Source organism: Myotis brandtii, unplaced genomic scaffold (assembly GCF_000412655.1).
Source record: "Myotis brandtii unplaced genomic scaffold, ASM41265v1 scaffold125, whole genome shotgun sequence".
In the NCBI taxonomy this organism is placed as follows: Eukaryota; Metazoa; Chordata; class Mammalia; order Chiroptera; family Vespertilionidae; genus Myotis; species Myotis brandtii.
Genome location: NW_005354385.1, coordinates 5,842,524 through 5,853,790, shown reverse-complemented (window position 1 = coordinate 5,853,790; position 11,267 = coordinate 5,842,524). Strand labels below are relative to the sequence as shown.

The 11,267-nt window shown below is 32.4% G+C and overlaps 1 protein-coding gene across 1 annotated transcript in view; it reads right to left on the bottom strand.

Moving 5' to 3' along the window:
• Positions 1 to 595: 595 nt before the first annotated feature.
• The window catches only part of RIF1 (replication timing regulatory factor 1), a 66,397-nt gene continuing 55,725 nt past the window's right edge, over positions 596 to 11,267 (bottom strand). Inside the window, exons 30-35 of the mRNA XM_005859393.2 lie at positions 10,329 to 10,475; positions 9,945 to 10,022; positions 9,740 to 9,855; positions 8,987 to 9,140; positions 7,022 to 7,130; positions 596 to 6,559 (exon numbers count right to left, since the gene is read on the bottom strand). Of these exons, the coding sequence (XP_005859455.1) occupies positions 6,345 to 6,559; positions 7,022 to 7,130; positions 8,987 to 9,140; positions 9,740 to 9,855; positions 9,945 to 10,022; positions 10,329 to 10,475 (819 nt within the window). The 3' untranslated portion in view covers positions 596 to 6,344. The remainder of the gene's footprint in view (positions 6,560 to 7,021; positions 7,131 to 8,986; positions 9,141 to 9,739; positions 9,856 to 9,944; positions 10,023 to 10,328; positions 10,476 to 11,267) is intronic.

Sequence of the window (11,267 nt, the reverse complement as noted above, 5' to 3'; positions counted from 1 at the left end):
CAGTGCCTCAAAATGTGACCTTATCAATAGGTAATTGCAGAAATTAGTTAGGATGAGGTCCTAAGAGTAGACCCCGATTCAATGGAACTGGTGCCTTTCTAAGAGGGAAATTTGGACAAGTAGACAAACACATAGGGAGAACATGTGATGAGAGCAGAGCTTGGGGCGATACTTCTACACGCCAGGAAAGCCAACCACCAGAAGCTAGGAGACAGAGGCATGGAACAGTTTTCCACACAGCCTTAAAGGACACTTTATCTCAGAGTCTAGAACTGAGACAGCAAATTTGCTGTTTAAGCCACTGTCTGTGGTTGTTATAGCAACCATAATAAACTGATGTTACCCTTCAACATCACCAAGTCTATTTCTTTCTTTTTTTAAATTTAAAAATATGGATTAAAAAGTGTGTGGAACCCATAAAACAGAAACCCTATAGTTAATAACAGGCCATAAAAGGAGGCAAAAATGAATGGTTCATGTGTTTGTAGAGGAATACAATGTTTACTTTAAGTTGGTATTTGGATTATGCTGTTCTTCAATTCAGGTCTCATTAAAATAAATGAATAAAAACCCAAAACCAAACAAACAAGTACCGTTATGGTTTAGTTTTTATACTTTTATTTCAGATTAAAGTGCATTTCTTTAAAATGTTTCAATGTCCAGTTTCAATTGGCAAGTGGTAACAACTCAGTAGGTCATGAAAATTTTTACTGTGAAATCATAAGGTTTTTCCCTCCCTCAATCCAGTCTTGAACCTGAAAATATACTATTAGTATAGGTCCAGCTGCTGCAAACATTGTATAAAGCATTACAGAAATAAAACTGACTACACCCTTTTTTCCGACCTACTAATGCAGTTAACTGAATGAGCAGGTACTTCTATGAGGTTTCAACTTAAGTCATTTAACTTACCAAATATAAATACTTTCTGGATGCAAAACTAAGCTCTCTTAGAAAGTTTACCAAGTCATCAGAACAAAAATATTACAGGGCTAATAAATGTCTGATTTGACTTCTCTTGTCTTTCTTTAAGTGCGTATTAGTCAAGTCTATCCACAGGAGGTAGTTTGAAAGCAATGAAATTACTCAACACAGAAAACAAACTGTGATTTAACCCATTAGTGCCAGATGACTTCCTCTGACACATCATGGTTCCTTAATATCCATGGCAAACACATTTACTATATTTTAAGATTAAGGAAAAAATGTTCCCTAAAAGTACTAGTATCTTCTAGAATATGTGTACTTGCACAATAAGAAAACATAAATGGAATAGGGGAACCCATTTTATAAAATAAAACCTAAATAACAGCAACAGGATTAAGAAATTAAGGAAGCTAAATCCTCTTCCCACCAGCTAGAAGCAAATAATCAAACTGACTACATGGCATGTGTGAACAAAAAAACTATCCTTTGTAACAGGAATCGGTAAACTCTACATAAGGGCCAGACAGTAAATGCTAGGTAATTCAGGTCAATCTGTCAGACCATTCAACTCTGCTGCTGTAGCAGGAAGGCCACCAAAGATAATATGTAAAAACATAGCTGTATCCCAATAAAATCTTATAGACACTGAATATTAACTTCATATATTTTCATGTCAAAATATTATTTTTTTCAACCATTTAGAAAATGTAAAAACCATTCTTCGCTCATAGGATTTATACAAAAACAGGTGTCCAACTGTAGTTTATCATCCCCTGATCTATAAAAACATACTAGTAAAGACTGCCATCTGTTCTTATATACAAAACTGATTCTGTGTTCTTAATTCCATTTTTCTATTACAAAGGTTCCCATTCTATAAAAATAAAAATTCTTTGTATTGTTATTCAATTAAGTATGAAAATAACTGCTACACTATATTCATTTTCAGTTCCATGACACTATTTTGAAGGTCAGCTTTCTAGTTACATGCATTTTATTTAAGAAATAATGCTGCCTCTTGTTGGAAATTTTATCACTTATCAGTGCATCAATCTCTATCAGCATATAAACCTGCTGTCTAATAAGCACAATTTTACCCACAATTACAAATTAGTACACTGTGGCCTAAAGGTAATGCTTCCTCTGCTATGAGAACAAAAGCTAGGTAGGTTATTTTTCTTCTCTGTGACATTCATTTAAAATACTGCCTTCAAACTTATACTCTCAGGTAAAAAATATATATATATATTATCTTCCATTCTAATAGTATATTTCAGGGGAGTAAGCATTTATACAGCTTGGCAATTCATGTTCGGTTTTAACTGTTCTTTGGTGAAGGGTTTGTCATGTAAAGAAAAAATGGTAAGACCACACTGTAAAATTTAGCATTATATTCCAGAGAACTGATTAAAAAACACTCAATTCTGTTAAGACTACTGTTCCATTAAATATCTATACATCTTCAAATCCAAATGACTCAGATTTTAATATATACTTTCAAAAGCAATATACAAAGCCTGGCATATGATATATTAATTGGGCCATTACAAGCCACAAAGCCCAGATTTGTTTCATAAATCAAGTGGTCAATAAATTTTGATAAAAACATTTAGTAAGTACATCACTTAACTTGTGGCTACCTTTTCTTAAATGCTTTGGATGAGGGTAGCTCTTACAAAAAGAGTATTGAAATATGGGAGGGAAATACAGTGTCTTAACAGAATGCCAAGAAACACTCATGTTAGAGAATCCAATTATTCAACTCTGTCTTTCAAACTATTTTGCAATTTTCAACCGTGTAACTTAACAACAAAGACACCAGAGGTCTTCAGTACAATGTCAAGGCAGATCTATCACACATAACTTACTTTGGCATTGCTAACTTCACTGCCATTTTAATCTTTGGGGTGGTCTATTTTCAATGTTTATAAATAAAATAATTAAGTCTCGTAACTTAGAAGGCAAGATTCACTTAGAAACTAAATGCCATCGCCAATATTTTAAAATTTACTTTAATATTTAAAGAAATCAGAACATAATCCAAGACTCATTTGTCCAAACTGCTTAATAAGATTTTTATAATGTCAAACACTTAACTATCTGCCTACTTAAAAATATAAACCTTCCAAATTAACAAGGCTCCAAATTGAACCTTAAACTTTCTTTGCAATTTGAGCTTTAATTTGAAGCATTCTATCTCATCTCCAATTCATAAATTTGAAAGTTACTTTTAAAAAAAGACCAGCTTTTATTTTTTGTGACAGTAACTTTAAGGACTTAAATCAGCTTGGGCTATCCAAACCTAACTCACAGCTTGAATCCTCTTCAGCCTATCTAGGACAGTGCAGTCCACAGACATCACTATTTAGTATGTCATGTGGAAGTTTTTGAGAAATGAAGGATTGCGCCCCACCACAGACATACTGAATCAGAATCTGCATTTTCACACATACATGCAAATTTGAGAAACACTGTTAAGAGTCAAAACTTCCATTGTTTGTATACAAAGTACAAGGCCTTTCTAAAAGCTTGAGAATAAATTGGACATGGGTTGTACTAATGATAATGAGTTAACAGTTTCTCCCCTACTCACTCAAGTCTTAATCTAATAATGTTAACAACTGATCTCCCTATAAAGTGATAATAAAGAATAATTCTTACTGAATTACCAAGCCAAAGTTGGAAGGCATGGCATTAAGGGAAAACATGACCTGGCCCTACTAACTCCTGTTCAAGTTCAACTAAGCTAGCATTTTAAACAGTTATTTTTTTAATTTTTCTCATTCCTTGTTACCCTTTTAAAAAAATTCTACTTGTATACTTTATACACACACATCCCATTTCCCCCCCAACTTTGTTTCTTGCCCTGCCACTTTTACTTTAGGCAATATACAATCCTTACATGCTTTTCAGTCATACGATTCTTAAATATATCAGAATCCCTGACTACTTTCAAGCTATACATAAAAAGAACTACCATGCTCTTATTATTCAGATTTAAGTCTTATTTTTTTTTACCATATTATCAAACAGCATTATCACTAAACTTGACTCATCCTTTTACTATATGGAATTAAAGCAAAAGCCGCACACCATTCAACAATGGCTTCCAAACTTGTTCAAGCAGCAGAGCACCTTTAATGGGCTCACTCAAATATTGAAAATTTAAATTCACTATGTTCCATTTTGGAACATAAAAAATCTTATTATGCTTCTGAATGCAACTGGGTCCTTTTAGTAAATGCAAAATAAATTACATTTGAGTATTACTGTCATGTTTTATTAACCATTAGAAAATATTTGAAAAAGCTAAGTTAACTTTAATAATGAAGCAACACAATGGAGTTAATTAAGGAACATTAATGCATTTTGCTATTCGGGAAAATTTCAAGGCAAGAATATTTTAAGTAAGGTTCCTCAGAGATAAACTTATAACTATATCAACAATGATGACTTAGCAAACTGATTTTTGTCCTCAAATATTTTAAAACATATCCTTGTTGAATCATAAATGTTATAAATTAATACCTATGCTAGTATCAAATTCAGTGACTTAAGTGAATGGTAATCATTTTGGTCCCATTTTCTGCTATACTGTTCACTTTCCCAAAAATTTCATTCCATCACCACTTTAGTTCACACAAACATTAAAATATGTAGTCAGGAAATGTAATTTTGACTCATTTGAAGCACACATACACATCTGTCCACTAAAAACGTATATGCCTCTTTACTGTCAAATATTATTTGGGAAATGATAGATAATACAAAAATATTCTTATATTTCATTAGTTATTGCTTCAAGCTACAATCCTCAAATCAATGGCCCCAGAATTTCTTTTAAAACCGTCCTTGGTATAAAAATTTCAAACTTAGACCCCCCAAAATTTTAATGACCATGGATTTACAATTACAAAAGACACTAATGTTTTTTTGTGGCTGACTGGTGGCCCCCTTCTGAATATAGAAGCGAATTAGACATAAACATTAAACTTTCTACATTTTGAAGAATGTGTGCCTTTTCAAGTAGGGGTTAGTTCTGAATAAAGCGTGAAACTGAGATCGCTCACTCATTCTATTCAGAGAACAAATGAGACATTCTCATTATGAATAAAAAAAAACCAAATAGGGAAGTCAGGCACTAATATTAATAAGTAAAATTCACAAATGTTTTAATTATATACCACCCTATTTTTGAAAAGTAGGCAAAACACACATATTTCAAAAAAATAGTTTAAAATTTCTTCCAAGTTTGCTTTAGGTGCAGGTGAAAAGAGCAGATAAACTTGATTTCTTATAGTCCAAGTTGTAATGAAAATACTCTAACTCTCCTATTAAAAAGAAATGTAATGAGGCATGCTTTCTAGTGGCTGATACCCTCTTCCAAAAGACAAAAAATAAGTATAGATATGAATAGTAAAACTGTCATGTAACACTTTCTCATTTCTATTAACTTTACTCATTTTGGTTACTTAAGAAAATAAACCTATGTTTTAACTGAGACTATTAACTAAGTACAAAACTATTTGCTGTTTCATTTGCAAATACAGAATCTTACAAACATCTGCATCAAGTCCACAAAGCACTTCTATTGTCCATACTGATATCTCAGTATTTAATATATACAAAATAGTTTCTATTACACAAAAGTATTCACAAGAAGCTTCAGAAACACGCAATTAACGAAAGCTGAAATTTATAAATTAAAAACATTGTAATCTATACATAATGTACAAGTAGTTGTGCATTTTTAAATCAATACTATATCCCCAAAGAGTCAATTTTCACAGGCAAATGCTGTTGTACAAATATTTGCTAATGCAAATAAATGAATGGTATGTATCTCAGTAAAGTCTGCTTTAATACTTTAACCCAAAACCTGAAACTTCTGGTTTTTCTTAAAAGTTGTCCATAGTTGAAATCGGTGAAAAACAATAATTTTTTTACATCGCACATACAGTATATTTTACCAAGACCAAATTTCTTAAACCTTAGGTACAACAAATACAAATTTTTTTAAAAATCAAGTATAAACACCTTTTATCAGTCAGCAAAAAATCCAAATAAAAAATTTCAATTTTACTTCAAATAAGGTATTTTTCATAAAATGTTTAATCAGAATATGCATGAGTTCAAGTGAAATAAATGTCTGCTTGTTTCTAGTTTTTGCTTTCACATTTCAGTAAATTTAAAATTTTGGAAAAATTATGCATAGCAGCCAATAAAATATGTAATATCAAAAAAATCATCTTACATAATGAACTTACAAAATTGAACTTACATAGTCATTGCCCTTCAGGTTCTGAAATGTTACCAATTTTGCAAACATTCAGTCTGAAATTGTGCCATATTTCAGAACTTATTTTATGAAATAAACTTAGTGAAGTTTTTTAAAGTTTCAACTTTGTCTTAAAATACTAAACAGAATTATCATGAGCTGGTGACCTCCAACGCGACTGCAGGTTTTTTATTATAGTGTTTGCCATGCTACCAAGTTTCTCGTGCATTTCAAATAGTTGGCTTCCTGAATAATTATGGAGATTCTCTGAATCCAGCTGAAGAGCAAGTGCACTGACCTGTGCCACAAGATTTTTTGATAATGGAGTTTCTAAAGCAACAGGATCAACTAAATCTAAAAAAAGAAGGAAAAAGTATGATTAGATTTATTTCAGGTAAAACATAAGTTGTATATATTGCCTCTCAAGTTAATATAAAGTCTAAGTGCCTAGGTTTGAATATTGAAAATGCAGGCTGAGGTATGTAACCATGTTCCTCAAGAGAACTGCCAACAGGAAAATCTAACATAGCTTATTCTGTGCCATTGAAGAAATCGCTAGACTTACTTCATTTTCATTAAAAGTATGGCCAGAATACAATGTTCATATCCTTATTGGAGTAGAGTTGACAATTACAGAAAAGCAACTGATTATACTTGAAGTAAAACAATTATTTTTTCATGTACTTGGCAACTAGCACAAAAGAAAAACTTGTGTAATTCACAGGCATGGTCAAATTAAAGCTAAAAGCATAACAAAACAATTCAAGAAAGTCAACTGATCTATAAATAAAGATGTCCTACTCTGCTAAAATATACCTGAGGCAAGTCCTTCATCATCAGCAGAGAGAGGTTTATTTTCTGTTCCATTTATTGTTTTTTCAGAAATATCAAAAACTGGAATTTCTTCTAATCCACGAGATTTCACCTTGATTAAACATTCAGGTCAGTAAAAAACAAAACCAACAAATGGAAAGTTACTCTTAATAGGACCAACAACAGTACCAACACCAAAACAGAATCTGACAGCCCATCACGTGATTATTAGCTTAGCTAATATTGCTAAGAAACTATGTTCTAATAACACGCCAAAAAAACCTACAAATAAGCTTTGAAAATATGTGCGGTGAAAGTCAGTCACAAAAGACCACAGGTTTATATGACCCTACTTTTATGAAATGTCTATAATAGGCAAATCTACTGAGAAAAAAGATTAGTGGTTGCCATGGGGTTGGAAATGACTGCTAATAACTGTTAGAGTTTTTTCTGGAGTGATAAAAATGTTCTAAAATTAAGACTGCAGTTGTGATTGTGTAAGTTTGTAAATATACTAAAAACAAAAACACACAAATCACTGAAGTGTGTGTGTGTGTGTGTGGGAGGGGGAGCAGTGAATTTTATGGTATGTGGATTGTCTCAATAAAGCAGTTTTTAAAAAATTATATAATGTTTCAGAGACAATTCTCAGGGCCCATGGAACACGGAAAATACTTAAGAAACTAAATTTTTGATCTATAAAACTAAAAATTACTAATAAAGTATTTGGGTTTTTAAAAACTAACAAATGTATTTAAAAATCACAACACAAATTAATGCTAAGTCTAGGACTTTCAAGTAGTTAGCAAATTCTAGTCTCAAAGATTCTAATCTAGAATACTGATTTTCATCTTTAACAGACCCTATTTTCCACTCACTCACAATTCTGAATGTCAATGGATATATAAAGCGTCTCTGAATGGGTTTTAGGAGTCTATGAACCTTTCTGAAATAATATATAAAATTTTCCATATATTTTTATAGGGGGAAGAATATTGGCTTTCATTAGAAATTCTGAAAACATCCATGACACACAATGTTTATGTGTAAAAAGGTTGGGTATCAAAATCAAAATACTGTTAAACAAAAAACCTGCAAGATTTTTATAAACGTTTAGATTTTAACATCTAGGTTTTAAGAACCACAGCCATGGAATTCAATAGCCAGTTTTGTATAAATGAAAGAGATAAGGTGGTAGGAGAACAGAATTCAAAGAATTGAGAGGTACACTGCATAAGAAGAGTTCAAAATAAACGAGAAACACTTCTCTGTAGAATTATAACGTGATCTTTTAAGTTACTCCTGAGGGAAGGGAAGAAAAGGTGTCATGAAATGCGTGTACAGTTAAGTACAAACTGTGTAACTGTATTGCTAGATCATTTACAGTTACCCACTGCTTAATGACAGGGATACAATCTGAGAAATGTGTTAGGCAATTTTGTCACTGTGAGAATATCATAGCCTACTACATAAATGGCTACATGGTATATTCTATTGCTTCTAGGCTACAGCATGTTACTGCACACAAAAATGAGATTAAACCAAATAAAATGATGCAATCACAAATGTAGTTAGGAGGCTGCTGATGGGGTAACATGGCAAACTTTCACAGCAAACCTTTTTTTACATACGTAGGAAGAGTACATTCTAAATAACAACAAAGTTTAGTAAATATGTAAACCAGCAACACAGTCATTCATATTATCAAGTATTATGTGCTGTACACATAATCACATGTACTACATTTTTATGACTGTGTTGTGCAGTGCATTTGTTCACACCAGCATTATTAAAAACACATGAGTAATGCATTTACACTATGACATCAATAGGTGATAGGAATTTTCAGTTCCACTATTATCTTATCAAACCACTGCTGTATATGCAGTCTGTTGTTGACCAAAAGATTGGTATGTGACACAGGGTTGTGTTTATACATGATTTATAACTGACATCTTAAGTTTTTACCTGTTGCTCATGATATACTCTGAGAGCCTTTTTTACATTGGACACTTTTGGAGAGCGGATAGGAAGAGTTTTAATTTCAGATGCTGTAAGAGTACTCAAATCACCAATTGTTCTTATATTCTTTGCTCTAATGAGTTGTCCCAGTCCTCTTGCCCTGAACAGACAATAAAAAAAAGGTAGAACATTATTATATAGTTTTATATTTACTCTATTTGTGAGAGTCTATCTAGGTGAATTTCCTAATTTAAGTTCAACCATGCTGAATTTATATATGCCCACCTAACCTACTGTGAAGACAGACACTGAACATATAAATTAAAACAAAAAATTTTAATCTGATGTGTATGCCTGGTTTAAGCAATAGTATTGGAATCAGACTAAGCCTAATGTGTGCTTCATGCTTACTAACATAATGACTGACTTTGATGAATTGACCTTTGTAAAGTTCATCTTATAAAGTGGAAATAACACTACTACTTTTATAGGGTTTATATTATGATTAAATAAGATAATGTATATAAAAAGTTCAACATGGCACCTGGAAAATAAGCACACAATTATCTTAGCCATTGTGATAAATGCTTCTCTTATTGTCCTTTCTGACCCATCTTCTCAGCTGAATTTTTATTTCTAAAATATGCATAAAGGTGCATATAAAAGCAATTCTAAATATAAGAACTTTGATAATTTAAATAGTCTTCTTAAATAAGGGGCAACTTTAAGAATAAGCCAGAAGCCTAAATAATCACTTACCACATGTTTGAAGTAATCTGAGGTAAAATAATATCAACTGGTGCCATACAGTTTACCAAAGCTGGGTAAACACTTTCTGTTGGGCATGGTATGGATTCTTTAGTCATTTCTGTAATCTTAGAATAAATTTCAAAAGCCGTTAAATACACATCACCTCACTAAACACGAAAAAAAAAAGTTGCATGAAAACTAAAGCACTTCTTACTAAACATTTCTTTGAGCTCTTAAATTTAGGGCTACGTGATCCTGGGAACAGAAATCCTTTGCTTGAAGTTGTATTATGCTAGATAGAAGGAGAGAAAAAAAAACTCAGAACCCTAGGTAACTATAAATTTACAACTCTATTTTCACAATTTAGAATACAGTAGTTTCTTAATACTTTCTAAAAATCTATAATGTAATAAACTACATAATCAATTACTTGCTGGATCATCATTGCCTTTTATAACCTGTTCATGTCTGTTTACCAAGTGGCAGAAAAAGAATATATCCAAATCAAACAAGTTTTGTTCCTTAGTTATTTTTAAGACAAACTACACAATGCAATTTTGTCTGCATACATACATGTATTTTAAAGCCTACAGCTTACCTTAGACTGTGCAGTAGGTGAAGTTTTAACACTTTTTACTATGGGAGAACTATTTGAAGAATGGGCCCTAACAAGAGAACATCGCCTATCAATGTCATCTGCCAATCCTGCTTGATATATTGGATCTGCAAAGGAGACTCGGCGAACCTAAAAACACATGTCATGTTTTTATTTAACAAAATTAAAGTTTAAAAAAATAACACCATAAATTCTCAGTATAAGGTTACCCAAAAATAGAGTGTGGGTTTAGAAGCTTAAGTTATTTCACTAGAAACCAAGTGTTCGTATATAGCTGCAGTTATTCCTAATGACTGCTTTCACAAATAGCACAGGTCATTCCAACGATCTATGTTCTATAGCAGTGGTCGGTAAACTTCGGCTCGCGAGCCACATGCAGCTCTTTGGCCCCTTGAGTGTGGCTCTTCCACAAAATACCATGTGGGGGTGCGCATGGACAGTGCGATTGAAACTTTGTGGCCCATGCGCAGAAGTCGTCTTATTGATGAGAACCTGGAATCGTGCCTAAAATTAAAAACAACAACATACAAACCTGACTTACCCAAACTTTCCAAGGAGATACAAGGCCATTGTTCACATTAGTGTTTGTCAGTCATTGTCATGATTTAATTTCATGGATATTGTAAGGTAAATTGTAAGGAATTTAATTTTATCAACAAATAATATCGTTATTAAATATGATATCAAGTTTTATTCAACGTACCTATAGTTTAACTAAGACTTAAAACTTTAAAGTTTATTAAGTTGATTTTAGGGAACGTTGTGGAGTGAAAGAAGATGTAGTGTCGAAGATTGAGAAAGGTATGTTGAGATGGTTTGGACATATAGAGAGGATGAACGAAAGGAGATAGACGAAACAAGTATACAAGACGAGTGTGGATGGGAGAGTTGGAAGGGGTCGACCTCAGCGAACGTACCTCA